The sequence below is a fragment of the Dipodomys merriami genome, unplaced genomic scaffold, assembly GCF_024711535.1.
Source record: "Dipodomys merriami isolate MVZ:Mamm:240054 unplaced genomic scaffold, mDipMer1.0.p SCAF_13, whole genome shotgun sequence".
Lineage (NCBI taxonomy): Eukaryota > Metazoa > Chordata > Mammalia > Rodentia > Heteromyidae > Dipodomys > Dipodomys merriami.
Window position 1 is genome coordinate 17,056,532 of NW_027202604.1, and position 23,711 is coordinate 17,080,242.

The 23,711-nt window shown below is 48.2% G+C and overlaps 1 protein-coding gene across 1 annotated transcript; it reads right to left on the reverse strand.

Moving 5' to 3' along the window:
• Positions 1 to 23,397, reverse strand: Dnase1l3 (deoxyribonuclease 1L3). The gene is made up of 8 exons (XM_070018786.1): positions 23,121 to 23,397; positions 17,426 to 17,514; positions 12,215 to 12,304; positions 11,421 to 11,533; positions 10,369 to 10,481; positions 5,795 to 5,952; positions 2,111 to 2,207; positions 1 to 1,430 (listed from the first exon to the last, which is right to left on the reverse strand). The coding sequence occupies exons 1-8, from the start codon at positions 23,268 to 23,270 to the stop codon at positions 1,314 to 1,316; spliced, it is 927 nt and encodes a 308-aa protein (XP_069874887.1). The 5' UTR covers positions 23,271 to 23,397; the 3' UTR covers positions 1 to 1,313.
• Between the last annotated feature and the right edge of the window lie 314 nt (positions 23,398 to 23,711).

The following is a 23,711-nucleotide window of genomic DNA, read 5'->3' on the forward strand; positions in this document are numbered from 1 at the left end:
TTGTGGTATGCCACACTCTGTATTTTTTAAGGTTACACATGGTGCTCATTTATGCAGGCTCCCTTGGAGGAAGCAGAGGGGCTGCTTCTCAGACAAACTAGGGGCTAGGCCCGGCGTGGCCATGCTTTCTTCTCTTCCTTCTTCAGCACTGCGTGTGCACTGAGACATATTCATGTACTATTTGAATGAGGGGAGAGCATCAGAAGAAGAGAGCAAGAGCTACAAAATAGGGGCTGGGAGTATGGGACAAGTAGTAACATACCTGCCGAGGAAGCATGAGGCCCTGAGTTCAAATTTGAGGAAGAAAGACAGAGGGGGTGGTGGGGAGGGAGAGAGGGAGAGCGAGTGAGCACAAGTTCCATAGAAATGGGCACCTTGAATACAGAAAAAATGGTGCGATGGTGCTGGACTACAGGAAAGGGTTTTTTTTTTTTTTTTTTTTTTTTTTAAAATCCTTGCTTTCCAGTCAGCCAGAGGGACCTTTGACCTCCCAGGATCCCCTCAGGAGATCTAACAATAAGGATTCCTGGTGACAAATGCAGGGTAGTAAATGTTATAAGGGAGGCATGGGACAGGGGGTGGGCACTTAAGCAGCTGAGGCTCTGAGGTAGTGTAGAACACACAGAGTAGAGTCAAGACCTGAAGAGAAGATGGACACGAATGAGCAGGGAAGAGCCAACCTGCTGGGAAACAATACAAGATGGATGCCAGGTAATCGATACTTTGGTGGTTAGGCAAAGATTGAGCTCACTCTGCGCAGGGAAGGGGGACCTGAGAGCTTATGGGCAGGGGGTACAAATGAGGAATGGTACAGCGTTGTGGTGACTGTGCTGGCTGCACTGGAGGAGGAGGATCCCAGGCAGGGAAACCAGGGGAAGATGCCTTCATCTTCATTCTTCACCCCTGTGAGAGCCTAGGGTGGCTTGACTCCAGACATGGAGGGGCAATCGTAGAACAGGAAATTGTTCAAGTCTTGAAGTGTTACTGGGGTCTTGCTGTTCCTGCTCATTTCCCAGAAACAGTATTTCCTTGTGAAGATTGACAGCCGATAATCGTGCTCCTGCAATCTCCCATGTGGCAGGATGGAGTGAGGACCAGTGGTGATGGTGGCGGCAGTCTAGCTCCAGGCGCCAGGGCCATGGAGGGATAACAGAAGATTTTTCTTCCTGATTTGGCTCAAGGCAGCTTTGATGCAAGTGGAAATTGAAAGCATTTTGGACCAGTTATATTTCCTGAGCATGCAAGGAGAAGTTCATACCTGTTACAGCCATTTATTGAGAGGCAAGAAATGGTTAGCAAAGCTGCCCTTGGATCTAGGAGAGATTCCCCTTTCTTCTCTTCTTCAAAGGAACAGACTTTTTGCTGTTGGTGAATGCTCTTGAAGACTGTAGTCGGAATTCAACTGGAAAATGGTCGCTAACTTCCAGAGCCTGAAAGGAGAAAAGGTAGGTAGATTCAGAGGCCAGGAGATGCCCCGGACAAGCTATCAGTTTAGGAATGAGCAAATTCAGAAATAAAGGGAAGGTGAATGCATGATATCACCCAGCCAACCAGTGAGCATCATCCTTGACCCCACTTGGTTCCTTGGTCAGGAACATTAGCAGGTTATCAAATCAAGGTTCAGTGGCTCAGTGTGGTGTCTTCCATGGTGAATTCAGAAGGTAACACCAGCCTACCTTTCTAAGATGGTAGCATGGAGGGCAAGGTGCCTAGTACTCAGAAGGCTGAGATCTGAGCACCAAGGTTTGAAGCCTGCCTATGCACAAAAGTCCATATGGCTCTTATCTCAATTAACCAGCAAAAAGCCAGAAGTAGAGATATGGCTCAAGTGGTAGAGTACCAGTCTTGAGCAAAAAAGCCAAGCAAGAGTAAGAGGCCCTGTGTCCAATCCCTAGTACAGAAAGAAAGAAAAAGAAAAGGGGAGGAAGGGAAGTAAGGAAGAAGGGAGGGAAAGAAGGAAGGAAGGAAGGAAGGAAGGAAGGAAGGAAGGAAGGAAGGAAGGAAGGAAGGAAGGAAGGAAGGAAGGAAGGAAGGAAAGAAGGAAGGGAGGGAAGGTGGGAGGGAGGGAGGAGAGAAGGAAAAGGGAAGAAAGATAAGGTGACTGCCTTACCTCCTCTTCAGACAATCCGTAAGCTTTTTGGAAGTCAAAGACACCATTTGAGTTGGGAACCACAGAGTCAACAATGTCTCGGCCTCGAAGCACGATCCTGGATCACAGGGAGGAAGACAAACCTGTGAATCCACACTGTGGGTTTCCAAGGTCAAACTGTGTGTGTGTGTGTGTGTGTGTGTGTGTGTGTGTGTGTGTGTGTGTGTGTGTGCAAGGTCAAACTCTGTGTGTGTGTGTACAAGGTCAAGCTGTGTGTGTGTGTGTGTGTGTGTGTGTGTGTGTGCTGCAACTGACAGCATCCTGGCCCTTTTGTGTGGCACTCCAAGTCCACACCTAGCTTTAGGTTGTGACTCTAGAGGACAGTGCCTATACCTCCAAAAGCATCCTGGTTTTTTTAATATTTACTTTTTTATTGTTATTATAAAGGTGATGTACTGTGGGTTACAATTATATAAGTCAAGTCAAGAAAGTCAAGTCAAGAGTACATTTCTTTTTGGACAATGTCATTCCTTCCTTTGCTCTCTCTCAGTTTTTCCCTCTCATCCCCACCCACAAGTTGTGTAGTTCATTTTCCACACAGTGTCTAGTGCGGACCACTGCTGCATTGTTCAGCCTCTGAAGGACAGGTTTTCTACAAGCACACAACTCCAGGCAGCAATGGAGTAGATACGAAGATGATCACTGCCCTTTTGATTCTTTTCTGCGTTTCCTGCCTGGATTGGACATGCTAGCTTATCCTTCCTACTTCCTGCAGAGAACTAGAGCAAGTCACCACTTCCAATATTTTGTAGGCAAGAAAATTAAGGCAGAATTTAACACTGGGCAGTTTTAAATGGCCTTTTAGTTGTCTTTATGACAAGCAATGCTGCTTTCTTACTATGGTATTAGGATATTTTCTTAAAATCACTTTCTTTCACATGGATGGATTTGTAGGAACACATGGATAAACCCCCAAAGCAGGGTCTGCGCAGTGTGACCCCCCGGAGGAATGCAGCAGTCTACTGAGTGTTGGAAATGGGGTCCAGTGGGTGGGACAGGTGTAGCCTATGTGGTTCTGACCTCTGCCTGAGCAGGAAGTGAGGCAGACTGCCCTCCCTGCCTAGCTGCTCATCTATTCAAATTCAGACTGGTGGCTGGCTTTCTGAGTTTGTTAACACCACATCTTGGTTGTTTTTGTTTTTTGTCAGCCATAGAACTTGAACTCAGGGCCTGGGCACTGTCCCTGAGCTCAAAACTAGCACTCTACCACTTTGAGCCATAGCTTCACTTCCGGTTTTTCTGGTGGGTAATTAGAGATAGGAGTCTGGCAGATTTTCTTCATCAGGCTGGCTTTGAACTGTGATCCTCAGCTCTTAGCCTCCTGAGTAGTTAGGATTACAGGCATGAGCTACCAGTGCCCAGCTTTTTAAAAAATTGGTTTTGTGGGCTGGGATGTAGCTCAGTGGCAAAGCGCTTGCCTAGCAAGTGCAACGTCCTGGGTTCGATCCCCAGTACCAAAAAAGAAAAGATAAAAAAAGTACAGTTAAAAAAATTGGTTTTGTTTTTATTTTTATTCAACTCAAATGTAAACTCTTTATGAAAGGCAATTTTTCAGACTCAGAGAGCAAAGAGCCACACAGGTACTGTTCTGTTTCAGAGCTCTGCTGTCTCTGTGTACCGGTCAGCTGTGTGGATTAGGTTTGCACAAGCTGAGCCAAGGCATACAAGGCGAGTCTCTGTGATCTCGATGCATCCCAGCAGCGCTTGGCACAGAGGTATTCTATAAATATATGAACCCAGAACAAAGACCAAATCTATTTTTACAACCTTATTTGTAAACCAGAAAAAAAGTTATACATGTTGTTATGGAAACCAGAACATTTAAAGCATCAAATAAGAAGGGAGTCTTTTAAAAGATCCTATTCAATTCCACCATCCTTTGGCAAATGTGTATAAAATCAGGTTTCTTTAAGAAACCTCTTCCTCACTGGCTCTGCCAGCCCATCTGGACTGCATGGCTCCCTCTCCTAGTGACTGCCTGCTCTGTCAGATCTCAAAGGCCAGAGAGAACAGTGGGGTCGGGCCAGTGACCTGTCCAAGGTCGCACACCTGGCCTGGGTAAGATTGCAAGTGACATTCCCTCTAAGTTTGGCTCAAAACCCTTCAGAATGAGATGGATGGCTCATGCCTATAATCCCAGTTACTCAGGAGGCTGAGAGCTGAGCATCAGGGATCAAAGCCAGCCTGGACAGAAAAGTCCATGAGACTCATCTCTAATCAGCAAAAAGCTGGAAGTGGAGGTGTAGCTCAAGTGGGAGAGCTCTAGCCGAGAGTAGATAAAAAGCTAAAGGACAGTGCCCAGGCCTGAGTTCAAGCCCCAGGCCCAGCGCGCGCGCACACACACACACACACACACACAGAATAAGGATGTAGAGACCCCCCCCACACACACACATACACACACACAGAGAATAAGGATGTAGAGACCCCAGGTTCTGGTTCGTCAATTATCACCCTAGTTTCCTCTTTCAAAGGCTGGAGTGAAAGCAACTGAAAAGGAAACTCCAGCCCCTAAGTCCCCAAAGAGGAATGAGGAAGCCACACAGGGGGCCTGGGAGGAGAGCAGCCTGCTGAGTTCCCATGGTCCCCACCCAGGACCAGGCTCCCAGGGGCTTCCCTGCCTGCAGGGACAATCGTTGACACCCTTGGTGATCACATGTTTCTGAAACTTCCATTTCCCTCCTTGCTCAAGATGAAAGTACTTGAAAACCCCACAGCAGATGTTTAAATTTTTTTTTTTTTTTTTTTTGGGTCCGGTCATGGGGCCTGAACTCTGGGCCTGGGCACTGTCCCTCAGCTCTTCAGCTCAAAGCTAGCACTCTACCACTTGAGCCATAGCGCCACTTCCGGCTTTTATCTTTTTGCTTATGTGGTGCTTAGGAATTGAACCCAGGGCCTCATGCATGCAAGGCAAGCACTCTACCACTGAGCCACCTTCCCAGCCCACGTTTAAATTTTTTTTGTGCTGGTCAGCTTGAACTCAGGGTCTGGGCACTATGCCTAAGCTGTTTTGCTCAAGGCTAGTGCTCTACCACTTGAACCATAGCACCACTTCTGGCTTTTTCTGAGTAGTTTATTGGAGATAAGAGTCTTTTGGACTTTCCTAACTGGACTGGCTTCGAACTGTGATCCTCAGATCTCAGCCTGCTGAGTAGCTAGGATTACAGGCAGGAGCCATCAGTGCCTGACGGGCTAGCTTTTAACCTCAATCCTCAGATCTCAGCCTCAGGAGTAGTTATGATTATAGGCATGAGTAGACATTTAAAGTACAATGAAAGCTATGACATAAAGAATGCATTTGCACATAGGGTCCTATAGCAGAAGTCTTAGGAGTATGAGTACTCTAGCCTGACTGCTATCACTTTTTAAGTGGTCCCCTAAGGAAACCCACAAAACACCCAAGTAAGAAAGATGCTCATCTCAGTAATGTTTCTAATGGCACACTCTCCATCATAGTATACAGTCCCTCGCAGGGGATGGGTGAACCATCGGTACTTTCCCTTGATGAAGGAGCAAGTAACCATCAGTGGATGCACTGAGCCACCTGGAGGGTGAGCTGGCTTTTCTACCATGCACCACTCCCCCCCCTCCACTAGCAGCAGGTCTTTCCCCCCCCCCTCCCCCCCGCAGGGGTCTTCCACCTACCTGTCGTAGGCACAGTTGGTGCTCTTCTTGACTGTGGTGTCTTCTTGGTCTCCAATCAGCCAAACAAACCTGGGGTCAGTTCTCAGGCGAATGTTCTTCCAAGCCTTTTTGGGGACGTAGCTGCAGCCGGCATTGAAGTCACCCATGAAAATGAAATTCTGGAAGGCAGATGTTGGAACTGTCAGTGGTCCACTGGTGGGTGCTGCTACATGAGCTTCTGCTTGAGCTGCTAGCAATAAGTGTCCCCCACATCCGGGGAAAGGGGTTCTCCAGAACCCTAGAATGTGACTGTAGTTGGAAATAGGTTCTTAAAGCAGTAATTAAGTAAAATAAAGTCAGGTGGCTAGGCCCTAATCCAATCATATTGTGTTTTTTCCCCCAATGCTTTATTTTAAAAAATTAATTGTTATTATAAAGGGGTTACAGTTACACAAATCAGGTAAAGAGTACATTTTGGGGGGGGGGACAATGTCATCTTTTCCCTCACTCTCATTTTTCCTCCTGTCCCCACCTACAAGTTGTATAGTTCATTTTCCACCTAGTGTCTAGTGTATCTGTCTGCTGTATTTGTTCACTAGTGTATCTGTCTGCTGTATTTGATGAACCCTCCATTTCTGAGCCCCACATTACCCTCCCAAAGACAGATAAATGAACAAACAAGACAAAAACAGTAACAGTAACAAAGAAAAAACCTTTTGTTTCCATTTCCTGGAGTTCATTTTGATAAATAGTATTTTATATGATCAGATGCACATGCAGATTGCATTTTTAATTTTTTAAAAAGAAGAGGGGCTCTGGGAAGTGCACTTTTTTTTTTTGTCGGTCGTGGGGCTTGAACTCTGGGCCTGGGCACTGTCCCTCAGCTCTTCAGCTCAAGGCGATCACTCTACCACTTGAGCTACAGCGCCACTTCCCATTTTCTGGTGGTTTATTGGAGATAGGTGTCTCATGGTCTCTCCTGCCCGGGCTGGCTTTGAACCGCGATCCTCAGATCTCAACCTCCTGAGTAGCTAGGATTACAGGCGTGAGCCACCAGTGCCCAGCCACTTTTTTTTTTTTTTTTTTGTCGGTTGTGGGTCTTTAACTCTGTGCCTGGGTGCTGTCCCTGCACTCTTCAACTCAAGGCAAGTGCTCCACCACTGAACCACAGCACCATGTCCAGTTTTCTGGTGGTTTATTGGAGATAAGAGTCTCATGGAGCCGGGCACTGGTGGCTCATGCCTGTAATCCTAGCTACTCAGGAGGCTGAGATCTGAGGATCGCGGTTCAAAGCCAGCCCGGGCAGGAGAGACCGTGAGACTCCTATCTCAAATAAACCACCAGAAAACCGGAAGTGGCGCTGTAGCTCAAGTGGTAGAGTGATCGCCTTGAGCTGAAGAGCTGAGGGACAGCGCCCAGGCCCAGAGTTCAAGCCCCACGACCGACAAAAAAAAAAAAAAAAAGAGTCTCATGGATGTTCCTGCCTGGGCTGGCTTTGAACCGCAATCCTCAGATCTCATGAGTAGCTAGGATTACAGGCCTGATCCACTGGTGCTTGGCTACATTCCTTTTGTGTGTGAGTGGCAGGGGTGGGGGAGGGGGTGGGAGGGTGGGAGTGGGGGGGGCCAGTAGTGAGGCTTGAATTTTGAGCCTGGGCACTGTCCCTGAGCTCCTTTTTCTCAAGGTTCACACTCTACCACTTGAGCCATAGCTCCACTTCTGGCTTTTTCTGTGATTAATTGAAGGTAAGTGTCTCATGGGGGCTCTTTGCCAGGGCTGGCTTTGAACTGCAACCCTCAGATCTCAGCCTCCTGAGTAGTTAGGATTACAGTGGTGAGCCATCCTCACCCCGCCGAGCACATTCCATCTGAAGACCTCAGATTTGATATCCAACGCCACATTAGAAAGGAAGGGGAGAAAGAAGAAGAGGAGGGGGAGGTAGAGGAAGAGGGAGGGAGGAAGGTAAGGAGAGAGAGAGGAAAGAAGGGAGAGAGAAGAGAGGGAAAGAGGAATCAAGGAGAGAGAGTAAGGAGAAGGGGGAGAAGGGGATGGGAGGAAACAGAATGAAATGGAGTGGAGATTAGAACAGAGAGACAGGGATGTGGAAGAAGATGGTCATCCACAAGACCAAGAGACCCAGAGGGAAGCAATTGAGTTCATACACATGGATCTTGCACTTGGAGTCTCCAGAACTGTGAGGAAACAACTTTGTGCTTTTCATTCGTGTAGCCTTTCCGTATGACAGCCCTCGCAAATCAATCTGAGAATCTGCCTTAGTCTCCCTTTTAAAAGAAGAGGCCACAGTTTAAACTGAGTGAGAGTTCTGGTAGTGAGTACAGACGTGTACAGAGGCGCTGTGGCTTCACCAAGTCCTCCTGGTCTTAGTCACCTGTCTACAGTTCTACAGCTCGTGCAGGCTTGTGGGTGGGGCCCAGAAATACAGCTTAGATCTTCCTTCACATCTTTTGTCTCTGGCTAGAAGTACTGCAGGCTCTATACATATTTAAATGAATCAGCACCACTCTCTTTCTCTCCCCTACTCATTTTCTGTATGTGTGTCTGTGTGTGTGTGTCTGTGTCTGCGTGTCTATGTGTGTGTGTGTGTGTGTACCAGGACTTGAACTCTGGGCCTTATGTTCTTGCTTGGCTGGTACTATACCACTTGAATCATACCTCCAGTCTAGTATTTTGCTGGTTATTTGGAGATAGAGCCTTTTGGAATTTTCTGCCTGGGCGGGCTCTGAACCTTGATCCTCCAAGTCTCAGCCTCCTGAGTAGATAGAATTACAGGCTTGAGACACTGATGCCTGGATGTCTAATTGTTTTGAGGTTTAGGAATATATTCTTTGGAGGAAGCGGGGAGAATCCTAGGGGGAGAGAGGAGCCACAGGGCACTGGAGCCATTACCTTCCCAGACCACTAACAGACATTTTCTGTTTTGGAAGTACTCCCCTCCCCCACAGGGCCCTTGGACCAGAATTTTCCTGTTTAACAATGGAGGGGAAGTGTTAGATTTCCTTGTTTATGCCATGGTGTGGGAGTGGTTGCTGATTTTAAGATTTCTTCAAGAATACTGCACCTTGACCTCTGTGATCCCCTGAGATAAATGGACACAGCCAAGAGCAACAGGATGTCACCTTAACCTGACAACACCAGACTTGTGCTAATACAGGCATGCTCTGGTAAGCCTGCACGTGTTCCGGCCAGCATGAAATGTTTGGTAACGATGAATCTGTGTCTCACAACATTAAATGCTAGGTGATAGAAGGCACCATTAAACTCTGTAGAAACAGGATAGGGAGATTAAGTGGACTGTTCAATGTTAGATCAAGAGTCAAATCCCAGCTGGCACCTGTAGCTCAAGCTACTCAGAAGGCTGAGACCTGGAGGACTGAGATTTGAAGCTGGCTCAGGCAGAAAAGTCTGTGAGACTCCATCTCCAAATAACCAAGAGAAAACGAAGCTTGGAGGTGTGGCTCAAGTGGTAGAATACTAGCCATGAGCAAGAACACCAATGAGTGTGAGACCTCTAAGTTCAGGCACTAGTCCCAATGCTCAGTGGATGCTTGAATGAATGATTTTGCAAATGTTTTGAATGAATGAGTCTTTCTCTTGTCCTGCTATTCACAAAGAAGCAATGAAATGCACCCCTCATTTCCTTAGTACCCCAGCTCTGATCAACATATTTACCCTTGACTCATTCTGTACCTCAAGTAGCGGAACTGGGGAGGAGGGCAAGGAGCATGAAAATCACATCCCAAAAGGAGAAAAGGGGAAATTGGAAGGCCAGCTCTCTGGAGCACTTCCCGTAGCAGTTAGGAGCTTTCTCAGATTCCCTCACCGCCACTGATGGGGCTGGCCCTGTATTCTGTAGGAGGAAATAGTGGAGAGGGTAGGGGAACAACTGTTCCTCTTTTCCACTAAGATCCCATCACTTGCCATTGAAGCATTCCTAGCTTCTCTGTGTCTTACTTTATTTGTCTGTCCTGGGGCTTGAACTCAGGGCCTGGGCACCATCCCTCAACTTTTCAGTTCAAGGCTGGCTCTCTACCCGTTTTCTGGTGGTTAACTGGAGATAAGAGTCTCATGGACTTTCCTGCCCAAGCTGGCTTTGAACTGCAGTCCTCAGATCTCACCCTCCTGGGTAGCTAGGATTACAGGCGTAAACTACCAGCTCCCTGCTTGAGCCTTACTCTTAAGGGCTGCGAGGTATGGCACAAGTGGCCCAGCACAAGGCCGATGCCTTGAGTTCAAGCCTTGGTACCACCAAAAAGAAAACCTACCAAAGATCTAGGCCTCATTCTTCTCAGCTGCAAAATGGATCTGATGAAAGAAGCCATCTGTGGATTGCTGGGCACCGGGCCCAGGGCCCGCTCCTCACTCAGCAATATTGCTATCCATTATAAATGGGTCAAACTATGAATTCTGAAGGCCACCAGGGTGGTCCAGGCAGATTTGGCACAAAGGATGTTTAAGACTGAGGAGAAGACCTAAGATAGGTCTGAGACGTGGTGGTGGCCTGCCCCACCTCCACCTTCTCTTCCTCCAGGACCAGTTTCTGCCCCACAGGAAACAGACCACACGCAAGTCCTCACCTGTGTCTCCCACCGGCGCTGCACATCGGTGTGGACATCAGCCAGCTCGTCGATCTCTTTCACAGATGTGTCTGGGGTGGAGTGCAGGGGAACGATCACAAAGTCCTTGACAGCTGAGGACAGGACAGGAAGGTGGTCACTCCTTCCTCTGGTAGACTTCTGACCCCCCTCCCTCAACACTGGGGAAACTGGCTCTCCCTTCTAGCAGGTGGGGCCTGCGTCCTGTGATTCCCTGGTTCCCAGGGTCCAGCAGTGGCTGAGACTGTAGTGATCTTAAGGTCTGTAAGCCTGCTTCTCCCACTTGCCCTGCATGGCTAAGAGAAAGCTGGTACACAGTGTGTTCCTGGCTGGCACGGTGGCTGTTCCATTCTCTGTGTGTGTGTGTGTGTGTGTGTGTGTGTGTGTGTGTGTGTGTGTGTGGCTGTTCCATTCTGTGGTGTGTGTGTGTCTGTCTGTCTGTCTTGCAGTCTGTATATTTCTTCTGTTTACTTTTCTTCTTCTATACTGACAAACAAAAATAGTAGTCTTAAAACCAAGAAATCTAACTAAGCCAGGTGCTGATGGCTCGTGTGTGTCATCCTAGCTACTCAAGAGGCTGAGATCTGAGGATTGCAGTTCAAAGCCAGCCTGGGGCAGGACAGGCCATGAAACTCTTATCACGAATTAACCACCTAAAAACAAAACAAAACAAAACAAAAACCTAGAAGTGGAGCTGTGGCTGAAATTAGGGGAGTGCTAGCCTTGAGCAAAAAAACAAAAATACTCAGGGACAGTGCCCAGGCCCTGAGTTCAAGGACTAGTTCCAAAAAAAAAAAAAAAAAAGCAAGGAGGAGGAGGGAGGTGGGAGAGGAGGAGGAGGAGGAGGAGGAGGAAGAAGGAAGAAGTACTACATCTTCTCCTCTCTAGAATGAGAAGAAGCGCCCGGGTCACCTGGCGCTTCGTGCGTCCCCAGAGACATGGAAGGAACCCTCAAACCACTGCGCCTGCGCATACCAGGCCGCTGCCTGTTCTCGGGTGGCTGGGGCAAGGCAAGGGCGTCCTGCAGTTCTCACCAGTGTGCGGGGACTGGAACCAAACCACAAAGGGCTCCCTGGAAAACACATCTGCGTCTCCATCCTGGTAGTCATGGTAGAGGTACTTGTCTTTCACCGTCACCAGCTTTTCCCTAGAAGAGAATAAAGGAAGTCCTCTTTGCTGAGCCCCAGGTTTCTTACTGGATTCCCAGGGCAGACTCTAGTGCAGACAGGGACTTCAGCCTGGCAATCAAGGCTGAGTCAACTGCTCTCCACAGCCAGAACCTTTCAGGACTAGGAAGTTCAAGAGGGAATTGTGAGCCAGGTGCTTGTGGCTCATTCCTGTAATCCCAACTACTCAGGAGGCTGAGATCTGAGGATCAAGGTTCAGAGACAGCTGGGGCAGGAAAGTCTGTGAGACTCTTTATCTCTAATGAATCACCAAAAAGTAGAAGTGGAGCTGTGGTTCAAGAGGTAGAAAGCCAGCTCTGACCAAAAAAGCTAAGGGACAGCACCCAAGTCCTGAATTCAAGCCCAATACCGGCATTTAGAGTCGGGATGGCGGGGAAGAGAGGGAGAGAAAATTATGCAGGGCATGACCATGGAGGGTAAAAAAAAAAACAAAAAACAACAACTCCTGACTCTGGCAAAAAGCAGATGTGAGGAAGTGGTTGGAGTTTTTCAGTTTGAAGATTAAGACTGCATCAGGCCCAATTTTAACTGCAATTGTTTTGCTGATAGAGACCTGGTTAGAGACCAGACCCTGTTTTTGAAGAATGGAAGTATATTTTAACTTGCCATCAGATGCCGGTGCCCCAGCGGGTTATACTCACTTGTAGAGAAAGGCATACTGTTCTTTGTAAGTGTTTCTTCCAAGTCGGGAGCTAATCACATAGTTGTATGTAATGCCTCTCCTTGAATTTCTAGAAAACATAATATACATTGTGTCTTAAACAATCAACCTGCTGGGCTACATCTGTCCCCTCTCTCCCATCGTTTTCCTGCTCCCATGGCATCATGTGGATCTTTCCACTCATTCTACCTTCGTTCCAGCCATCATGGCATGGAACTAAGATGTCTGCCAAGATTGTCAGTCTTTGGTGGACTGGCCCTCTTTCCTTCTCACCTTTTCTCCTTTCTCTCTCCCTCCCCACTCCCACCTTCATTGAAGCAAGATTTTACTATGTAGCCCAGGCTGACCTCCAATTTATAATGCTCCTGCTGTAGCCTCCCCAGTGCTGGGATTACTGGTGTGCACCACCATGCCAACCTTTAGTTCTATAAAGCTGGGTGAAATTTTAAACCCTTTTAACATTTGAGAGTAAAAACTGGAAACCAAGTGCTAGGGACTCAGACCTGTAATCCTAGCTACTCAAGAGGCTTATCACAAGAGGATTATGGTTTGAAGTCAGCCTGGGTCGAAAAGTCCTTGAGACTTCATCTCCAAATAATCAGAAAAATGCAAGATAGGAAGTACAGCTCAAACAGTAGAGTGCCAGTCTTGAGTGAAAAAATTGAGTAAGAGCATGAGGCTCCAAGTTCAAGCTCTGGTACTAGCACTATAACTACACACATATACTTAAAAAGTAGAGAGCTGCTATTGGAACCCAGATCTTCCTATCCCAAACCCTACAAGCTTTGGCCTGCTGCTGTGGGAACCATGGAACCTTTTGACAATTAAGGCAGACTCAGAAACCCCTTCTCTGGCCCTCACCAGAGTTGTAGTTCAAGCTTCCTGGAAGAGTCAACCTTAAGAGGCCGCCTTGTCTTTCTGCCCTTCTTGAGCATTTACCAGATGGAAGAGCATGTTCTCCTCCAAGAGAATTTCTTATATTCCTGACACTAGCAACTAGGATTTCCAGTCAATATTGTTGATAGGCCAGGGACTAGAGATTCAGCCATGAAGGGGCTTGGGCCCCGCCCCTTCCCTCCATGAGGGAAAACTGTGCTTGCGCCAAACCTTCTTCCAGCCCTACTCCATTAGGGCGAGACCTGATTCCTAACATTTGCTCGAGAAGGACCTGGGGCATGACCAAAGCAGCCTCGAGGACAGTGGGAAAGGAAGGGAAGTGGGGTTCGGGATCAACTTAGACTCTACAGAAGTTCCTGAGACTTCAAATATCATGGGCCCCCGGGAGTGAAGGTAAGAGGTCCTGCTGAACTAGTGTGTGGGGCCTGAATTGGCCCAGGGCTTGGGGTGACCACTGGGAAATGTCCTGCCCTAGAGATGGACAAGACAGTAGGGGTGGTGGGGAGGGGGGAGGTTGGTGGGAGACGGCTCAGTGGCAGAGCGCAGGCCTGAGTTCGAGCTCTACCTGGAGTCCTCAGAAGAGTCTGGGAAGGTTGGGGAGTATACCTCGTATTGACCATGGAGGCTGGAGCCCACCTGTCCCCTCAGCCCCCCACACTCCTGGAAGGTGAAGGGGGACACTCCAGGAGAGGCTGGAAGAGAGAACTGGCTTGGAGTCAACTGAGATTCAGGTCCAGAGGTAGGCCTGGCTGGATTGCTTGGGCAGATCCTTCCTCTCTGGGCCTCAGTTCCCTCAGCTTTTGTTGGGGAGTAAATGTTCTGGACATGTAAACTGATCAGCAGGATGCCTGGCCTGGAGTTTAGGGTACCTGTGTAGCTGAGGCATTTATGTCCCCAGACCATCACCTGCTATTCCAGTTGCTAGAGGTACCACTAGCAAGCCCGGTCCATGGCCACCCATCAGGCTTGGCTCATGCTTCTGGGCAGGGGTTCACTTAATTTTCCTGGAAGCCCAGAAAGATGCTACTACATATCTCCACTTTACACATGGGGACGTTGAGGCACAAAGAAATCCAAGATCCAGACCCAGGTGGTTCAATTCACACATCTCTACTCCCTCCATTTCCACCTTTCTAAGGTCAGACCCAGAAATCTGGCCAGATCAAAATCCAATAGCTCAAGTGCAACCCTTTATTTCCAGATGAGAAATGGGGGCCCAGAGAGGCCTAGGGGCCTGCTGTGTGCCAGCTTTCCCAGCTGTCCCTTCCCAGGCCCAGGGAGCCCAAGCTGCTTATCCACTGATGAAACCAGGTGAGTTTTCCTAACGCTAGAAAGCTAGCCATAGCCAGCTGTTACTGCTTGTCACTGACAAAGATTAGAATCTTCTCTGTGCTTCTAAGTATGTTTGAGATACTCTGTAAGAAAAAGGAAAGATACAGCATTCTCATTGGAAAACATAGAAAAAGCACTCTTCAGTTCCTTGTAAATGTGTACTCTGGGATAGGCACCCACATTTGGTGCATTAACTTTGACTTTTTACAGTCTTAAAAACATAATTAGAGAGAGAAATGAAAAGGGTAACATTGTCCAAAAAGAAATGTACTCTTTACCTCACTTATGTAACTGTAATCCTTTTGTACATCACCTTTATAATAACAAAATTCTTAAAAAAAAAAAAACATAATTGAGCGGGGCACTCATGGCTCAGGCTTGTAATCCTAGCTAGGCAGGAAGCTAAGATCTGAGGATGGTGGTTCAAAGCCAGCCCAAGTGGGAAAGTCCATAAGACTGTTATCTTCAATTGACCAAAAAGCCAGAAGTAGAACCGTGGCTCAAGTGGTAGAGCACTAGCATTGAGCAACAAAGCTAAGGGATAGTGCCCATCCCCTGAGTTTGAGCACTGGTATCAACATACATACACAGAATTGTAACTGAGTAAACATATTCCATATTATGTACTCTAGCTTGTTGCTTAATCTTACGATTTATCTACAATATAAGCATTATATAGAGGTTTTAAAAGCACATCAAGCTGGAGGTATAGCTTGGTGGCAGAACACTTGCTTCAGGGGCTGGGAAGGTGGCTCAGTGGTAGAGCATTTGCCTTGCATGCATGAGGCCCTGGGTTTGATTCCTCAGCACCACATAAGCAAAAAGAAAAATGCCGGAAGTGGCGCTGTGGCTCAAGTGGTAGAGTGCTAGCCAAGAGCTGAGGGACAGTGCCCAGGCCAAGAGTTCAGGCCCCACAACCAGACCCCCCAAAAACAAAAAAGAACACTTGCTTCAATCTTTCACATCAAGGAAGCTTGTTAAAATGGAGATTTTACTTATTTATTTATTTATTTAGTCAGTTCTAGGCTTGAACTCTGGGCCTGGGCACTATCCCTCAGCACTTCAGCCCAAGGCGAGTGCTCTACCAGTTGAGCCACAGTGCCACTTCTGGTTTTCTGAGTGGTTTATTGGAGATAAGAGTCTCTTAGACTTTCCTGCACAGGCTGGCTTTGAACTGCAATCCTCAATCTCAGCCTCCTGAGTAGCTAGGATTACAGGCATGAGCCACTGATGCCTGGCACATGGAGATATTTTGCCAAGTGTGGTGGCATCCATCTGTAAGCCCAGCACTCTGGAGGTCAGGGCAACACCAACTTGGGCTACTTAGTGTCTCCTCCTTCTCTTTCCCCAGACTCTTGATCCTCTCACAAATATTCTCACCCAGTGGTGGGAGACACCAATGCAAGTTTAGCTCTCTTTTGGAGGGTACTCAGGTGGGTGGGGACTGGGGTTTGATGTGTCCCCCAAAAGCCTTATGCTTTACAGGCTGGTGACCAAGGAAGTGGTGGAGGGTCTAGTGGGAGGAAGTGAGGTCACTGGGGGCGTTCCTTGAAGAAGAAATTGGGATCTTGGTCTTTCTTCTCTTTCTCCTTCATGGGTGCCAAGATACTCACATACCTCCTTAGCCACACACTACTTCCACAATACACAGTTTTACCATGGGACTCAAAATGACGGGCCAACCGGCCATGGACTGAAACTCCCCAGATCGTGAGCCCAAACCTTTCTTCCCCAGAAATTGTTTATTGCAGGTGTTTATCCCAGTATGGAAAGCTGAGGAGGCCATGGGGCTGCTGCCCATGCAGAAAGATGGAAATTGTCAGTATCAACAGCTGTCACCTGACCTATTTAAGGACATTGCTTTCTTGAATTTTTTTTTTTTTTGGGGGGGGGTTGGTCCGGTCGTGGGGCCTGAACTCTGGGCCTGGGCGCTGTCCCTCAGCTCTTCAGCTCAAGGCTAGCACTCTACCACTTGAGCCACAGTGCCACTTCCAGCTTTTTTCTTTTTGCTTATATGGTGCTGAGGAATCCAACCCAGGGCCTCAGGCATGCAAGGCAAGTGCTCTACCACTGAGCCACCTTCCCAGCCCTCACAGCCATCTTTTTATGCTGGAATATTTAGCTTTAAGTTAACCTGTAGTAGGCATGATTTTTTTTATTTAATTTTATTTGTGAACATACTGTACAGAGGAGTTACAATTACATGGGCAGGATAATGCATACATTTCTTACCAAGCATTGCAGCCTCCTCCTTTGTTTACCCTTCATATCCCTTCCCAGCCTCCCCCCTCCCCCCCAATCCCAATCCTTCTCCTTCTCCCCCCTTCCCCCCCCCCCCCCGCACCAACGTTGTAAAGCTCGTTTTGGACATGACAACTTGTACTTCTCATTGTTGCAACAGGGCCACCTGTATCCTTAAACAACTGGTTTTTCCCCATCTCCTCCACAAGTTATACTGACATCAAATATAGTGAAAGCAGGGGTTATACTGTGGGGGAGGGACATACAAAGCAACAAAGAGATAATCTTATAAATGCGTTAGAAACACATAGGCATGATTTTTAACAGCTGCATATTTCAGCCTGCAGGTACACATGATGATTTTACTCACTCTTGTTTACATCCAATCTTTTCTTTCTAATTGAACTTCTTAGCTCAGCCTCTTCTCTGCTAGTCTCATTTCTCACTGCCCCAACCTCTCACCTGGTTTCCATAGATATTTCCATATATATGGAATTATATTATGTATATTATCTATTATGTATTTTATATACATATAAGATATATACGTATATATATATATATAAAAGTTTTCCTATATCATACTAAACGAGCCCATGGAAAGTTCCTAGGCTGTGGCTAAGAGAGGTGGGGTTATTGCTGGCGCTCACACTGGCTTCTGTTCGCCTTTGCTCTACAGTACTCTTCATCTGGGCCTTCAGCCCTCTGGGGCCCTCCTTACCCGTTCAGCCTCTCCATCAGCATGGGGCAGATCTTGTTGCTGCTGTCCTTGATCTCCATCAGGAGGATGAGGTCACAGCGCTTGATGACCTGGAGAGAGAATTCCCAGGGGTTTGAGGCCATTTATCAAAGGTCACAAAACCTTTTATTGTGCATTTATGATGTTTAGAGTGTGGCACTAAATGCTTGTGAAAAATAATTCAGTTTCTTGCCTGAATTAGATGAAGGACTCCCTGTGGTAGGTGTCATTGTGGTTTGAGACAGGGTCTTGCTCTGTTTCCCAAGCTGACCTTGAACTTCTGGACTCAAGTAGTTTTCCTGCCTCAGCTTCTCAAGTAGCTGGGATTACAGGTGTGCATTAGATGGCCAATGCATTTTGTGATTCTTATTTGATTTTTTTGTGTGTGTATCCATTTTAAAGACAAGGAGGCTGAGGATCAGGAGAGATCACATATATTATATGACACCCAGAAGCTAGAAAGTAGCCAAGGCAGAATTTGAACCCAAGCAATCTTGAATCCAGTCCTGCACATCCTGCCTCTTCATTTCAACAGTCCTACAAATAATAATAACTGGGTACCATTCGCTCCTGCCTGTAAACCTAGCTACTCAGGAGGCTAAGATCTGAGGATTGTGGCTCAAAGCTGGTCTAGGCAGGAAAGTTCAGGAGACTCTAATCTCCAATGAACCAGCAAAAAGCTGGAAGTAGAATTGTGACTTGAGTGGTAGCATGTCAGCCTTGAGGGGCAAAAAAAAAAAAAAAAAAAAAAAAAAAAAAGCTCAGGGACAACACCCAGATCCTGAGTTTGGGCTTTATGAAGCTTCCTCAGAAGCTGGGCACTGGAGGTTCATACTTGTAGTCCTAGGTACTTGGAAGGCTGAAATCAGTAGGATCATGGTTCCAGGCCACTCTAGGGAAAAAAGCCCAGGAGATTCTATCTTAATGGAAGAAGCTAGGCGTGGAAGAACTAGGTGAGCCACCAGGGCCAGGCAGAAAGTTACACTTTTTAAATTAAGTTTTTATAAGCAATTGGACTGCTGTTTTTAAAAGGAAAAAATAAAAGTAATTGATGAGGAAGGAATTGTAGGGAAGGACATGTTGGCCATAGTTGCTTAGGACATGGCCCGTACTTATAGATTTGAACATGGCTTAAATGAGTTGTCTTGTAGGTGAAACCTAATATGGTACCTGGCATATAGCTCTTAGGGCTGGGGTTAGCTCAGCGGTAGAGTTTGGTATAGTACTTGTCCAGTTGCCAGAATGTCCTGGGTTTGATCCCCAACTCCAACAACAACAACGAAGTTGCTTTTACCAGTGACTCACTGATTTTCCTAACTAAACATCATGTGATCCATCTGTGCTATGTACTTTATTCATCTGAGGCCCGGGGGGGGGGGAGGGACAGGGGGGAGAGGGATGTCAATAATCTGAACACTAAGGGACCATGGAGTAACAAGACTCTCAACATCCAGGGAGACCGAAATGACCTTGTGATTGCCCTTCCTCCAGCACCAAAGAGCAGCACCTTAGTGCCAATGCGTGGAGAGGATGGGCTCGTGCTCACTTCCGTGAGCGAGCCGGGCTTCAGCTTCCTGTTTCTCGTCCTGTTCTTGCTTACCAAGCACATGGGAGCCTGCCTCCAGCTGCTTCTAGCTTTCACTTCCCTTGCACGTGCCCCGGGTCTAATTCCTACACAGGAATGATTCCTACACAAGAGAATCTGTGCTGTAATGAGCGATAGCTTAAGCTCCTAATGGCAGAATTCTGGGGATGCAATTGGCAGCCATCCATCCCCGTGGCATTAGCCAGGTAGCTTCATCCACCCATGCATCCCTCCTCCCTCTCATCTAGCCATCCATTGGCTTTCCCATCCAGTGTCCCAGCACATACAAGGCCTTCACATTTCCCACAGCTTTATCCTCAACTTCTGCCACAGCATCTGGCATGAGTGTCAGGGCACAGGGGGAGAGGAAGGACTGTGCTAGAATCAAATTTATTCTTCTGGCGTTGTAAGAAAATTGTGAGAGGGCTGGGAAGGTGGCTCGGTGGTAGAGCGCTTGCCTTGCATGCCAGAGGCCCTGGGTTCGATTCCTCAGCACCACATAAGCAAAAAGAAAAAAGCCGGAAGTGGCGCTGTGGCTCAAGTGGTAGAGCGCTAGCCTTGAGCTGAAGAGCTGAGGGACAGCGCCCAGGCCCAGAGTTCAGGCCCCAGGACCGGACCCCCCCCCCCAAAAAAAAAAAAAGAAAAGTGTGAGAATGACTTTCCTGCTTGATTGTTTACAAGTCATTTTGTGGAGCTGAAAGTGTAGCTCAGAGTGGGCGGTGGGCTGCAGGTATGAGGTCCAGGGTCCATCCTCAGCACCTTGAAAGGAGTTTTGTTGCTAGTTTCTAATTATGAAATAATATTGACAATCAGGTGCCAGTGGCTCATGCCTGTAATGCTGGCCACTCGGAAGGCTGAGATCTGAGGATTGAGGGTGGAAGCCAGCCCTGGAAGACAAATCTCTGAGGCCCATATCAAAAAGCCAGAAGTAAAGGTGTGGCTCAAGTGGTAAACTAAAGCAAGAGTGTGAGGCCCTGAGTTTAAGTCCCAGTATCAGTATACACACACACACACACGCACACACACATGCATGCACACGCACACGCACACTAATAATATTGGTATTGTAGAGAATCTGAGAAATTCAGAAGAGTCAGAGAGGACTAGAAAAGTCCCAGGGGACCTGCAACCTCACCACCCCCAGCCCTGTGATTATATAGTTACAAAGTAGAATCATCATGAGAAGCCTATTGGTCCTAAGGATGGGCTATGTTTTTTCTTTTCTTTTTTTGTACCAGTCCTAGTTCTGAACTCAGGGCCTGGGCACTGTCCCTGAGCTTTTATGCTCCAGATTAGTCCTCTACCACTTGAGTCACAGTCACTTCTGGCTTTTTTGGTGCTTAATTGAAGAAAAGAGTTTTATAGGCTTTTCTGCCCAGGCTGACTTCCAACCAAGATCCTCAGATCTGAGCCTCCAGTGTAGTTAGAATTATAGCATGAGCTACCAGTGCTTGGCTTTCAATCACATGGCCTTGAGTTCACATCTTTACTTTATCATTTATCAACACATGACCTTAGGAGATCCCCAAGCTTCATGAGCCCCCAGATGCCTTCCCTGTGAATTTAGAAAATAGCCAGCATCCCAAGGACTAATCTCAGCTAGTCCCTGGCACGGTAAGCAGTGGTAATGTTTATCAGTCAGTTTTAGCCTTGCTTCGCTAGCAGAATACTGTTGCGAACTCTTCTTTCACTGTCCTGAAGTATTCAGTTTTCAAGTCTAGTCTTGCTACACATTTTCTCTGGTCGCAATTTCAGGCTAGATGACCAAGGGAAAAATATTTCTCCTGGCTCCATCTCCTGGGTAGGAGGATCCAAGGATGAACTTCTCCCTCCCCCCGCCCCCCCCCAGAAGGCCCTGAACCTGAGATTTCCCTAAGGCCAAATTTCTGCATGTTCATAGGAAGGAGGGGAAAGTTTAAGGCACTATGCACATGACATCGTACAGTGCACATTGTGTGCACATTGCACATAGAATTGATGGAATCTGGGTGATGGTATCACGAGCAGGCCTGGGAAAAGGGAACACAGACTAGCTGGGTCTAGAAAATTCTTGGGCAGAGGGTGGCAAATGAAGCCCTAATTTGTGCCTCTAACCAGGGAGCATGTGACCAGAGACCCTGGGATGGGTATGGTGCCTCATGTCTGTAATCCCAGCTCCTGGAGAGCAGAGATCTAAGGTTCAAGGCCAGCCTAATAAAAAGTATTCCATCACAACAAACAAGCCAGGTGCAGTGGCCTATATCTATAATCTCAGATACTCTGAAGGCATAAGTAGGAAAAGTAATCTCAAGTCCAAAAGGCTCAAGTGATACACTACTTGTCTAGCAAGTGCAAGGCCCTGAGTTCAACCCTCAGCACGATCAAAACAACAAACCCATAAAAGACCATGGCACTGAGTCTCCACCCTGCCCCTTCCATGATGCTGAACCACCTCTCTGAGTTCCAAGTAACTTAGTCTTAAAATGAGCATACTATTTGGAGTGCTGGTAAAGCTCAACATGGGTGCTGTTTATTAAGGACCGAGCATCCCCCCCAAATAAAGACTACCATGAATGGAAACTCTCTGGGCCTCACACGTGCACCACCCCCCTACGTCCCCCCACCCCCAGCCCCAGGGCCCTGGAGCACTGAGCATGAGCTGTGGCCTCGGTGACTGTGTGGTGTTCCTGTGAGGACATGGACGCTCACCGGGGCAGGGTTTGGCATTTCCACAATGGCACTTAGCAGGAATGGAGCAGCTCGGTGGGAAAGGCAGCCTTCTCCTGCTCCAGCCTCCCTGAGGAGGCCAGAGGGCGGCGGCATGCCCACGGTGATGAATCCGGAATGACAGAGTGAGGCAGGCGCCTGGCCTGTGTTCTTGGCTTTGGTACCCACTCTTCCCCTGTCACTGCTACACTGAGCCCGTGTTCTCCATTATAAAGGGGGGAACGCTGTCTAGCCCCACTATTCAGTCAGTGTGTAGGGGCCCTGGCCTCCCCAATCAGAGGTGCCCAGCCCATGGACCTTAGAAGCCAGCCTGGGTTGAAAGCCTGGCACTTGGACATGTGGTGTGAACTGGCGCTGGTCCCCCAGGCTTTGAGGCCATGAGGCACGGTCCTGACACAGTCCTCAGACATGCTGAGTGGGAGAATGGAGTCACTGAGAACAAAGAGCCCGCCCGGGGACTGTGGGTGCTCCATGGGTTAAATAAACCAGGAAAGAGGTGGGGACTCGGGAAATAGTTTCCTTGCCTGGCACAGCTCCCTCTTAGCCACGACATGGTGTGGCTCCCACAGGCTTGGCACAGCTGTCCTGGGAAAACAACATCTGGAGGCCTTAGGGTGTTGTCCAACAGGCAGGGTGACCCAGAGCCCATCTCAGCAAGACCAGCGCAGGCTGGCCCTCACTGCGTCCCGTCTCCCCATGGCTGGTTCTGCTGGGGTGTGGCTCACCCAAGGGCTCAGCCGCCCTTGTCCCACCAGGCAGACCAAAAGGACCCCTGGCTTCTCAAAGCTGATGGATGGATCAGAACCCAGAGCCCCACCTCACACAGGGTGACCAGCCTGCCAGTGTCCTGGGAGAGGTTTTATTTCCCAGCATCAAAAGGACAGAGCATCTCCTGATCGAAGTGTCCCCAGACACGGGTTGTATGACTCAAGGACAGCATCACCAGGTGCAGAGAAAGAATGGCCCTGGTGCTGGAGGGAGGGAGGAAGAAGAGAGGAAGGGCTCACCTCCCCGATGCTCACCCAGCATCCTCTTCATATCTCTGCCTACCCAGCTCCTCGGATGACATAGTACCTGACATGAGCACTCAGAGGTAGCAAAAGCCATCAGAAACAGCCAGCATCCACCTAGAACCTACAACACGTACTTATGCCTATGAAGGGGAAGAGCATTGTCAGTCCTGTTTGTAAGACCTGACAGGACTCCCTTCCCCCTCATAAACTGACCCTTGTCATTCATTGCTGCCATTCTCGATGTGATCACATTCTGAGCCAGCAGCTACCTGCACCTTAAGAACAAACTTTTAAAAATGATTCCTGAGTCTCACAGAGCCTTGCAGATAGAGAGAAGGCATAAGAGGGGTCCAGGAACAAGCAGGGGGCTCACCTTCACAATGACATCCATGGCCTTGCCATTATCCTTCTTGCTTTCCCCAAAGGACCTCACATTGAAGGAGCAGAGCCTGAGAGCCAGGGCGTTCTGGAGGGCCAGCAGCAGCAGCAGCAGCACTGGGAAAGCCCGGCTCCTTGGAGACATCCCGGCGTCCTGGCTTGGGCTGGGTGAGGCTCACTGACTTATAAAGGCAGCAGATAACAGGAATGACCGGATTCCTCTGGGCTTGCTTACTTTCACTTCTCTGAGGAACTGAAGATTGAACATGGGGAGGGGGGGGTTATCCCCAAGGAAATAAGGTACTGCGTTGGTCTTGGGAGTGAGTCCTTATTTTTGTCACTCTGGTGAGGGACAGTGACATGCCTAATTTAGACACCAGCCTCTGCAAAGCCACTCACATCGAGAAGAACCAGCTGCTCTGACCTCTGGCCACCTTTCCTGTGGTCTGACAGCTGATGAAATGGCCAGTGGCCTCTCCAAGAGAGCCCCTGGGGTGGCAGGGGACCCCTACCATCCTCTGGAAGCAAGGGAAATTCCTGTTTTCTCAAAATCACTGGGGTAGGATAGCCAGCTGTCCCTGGGTGC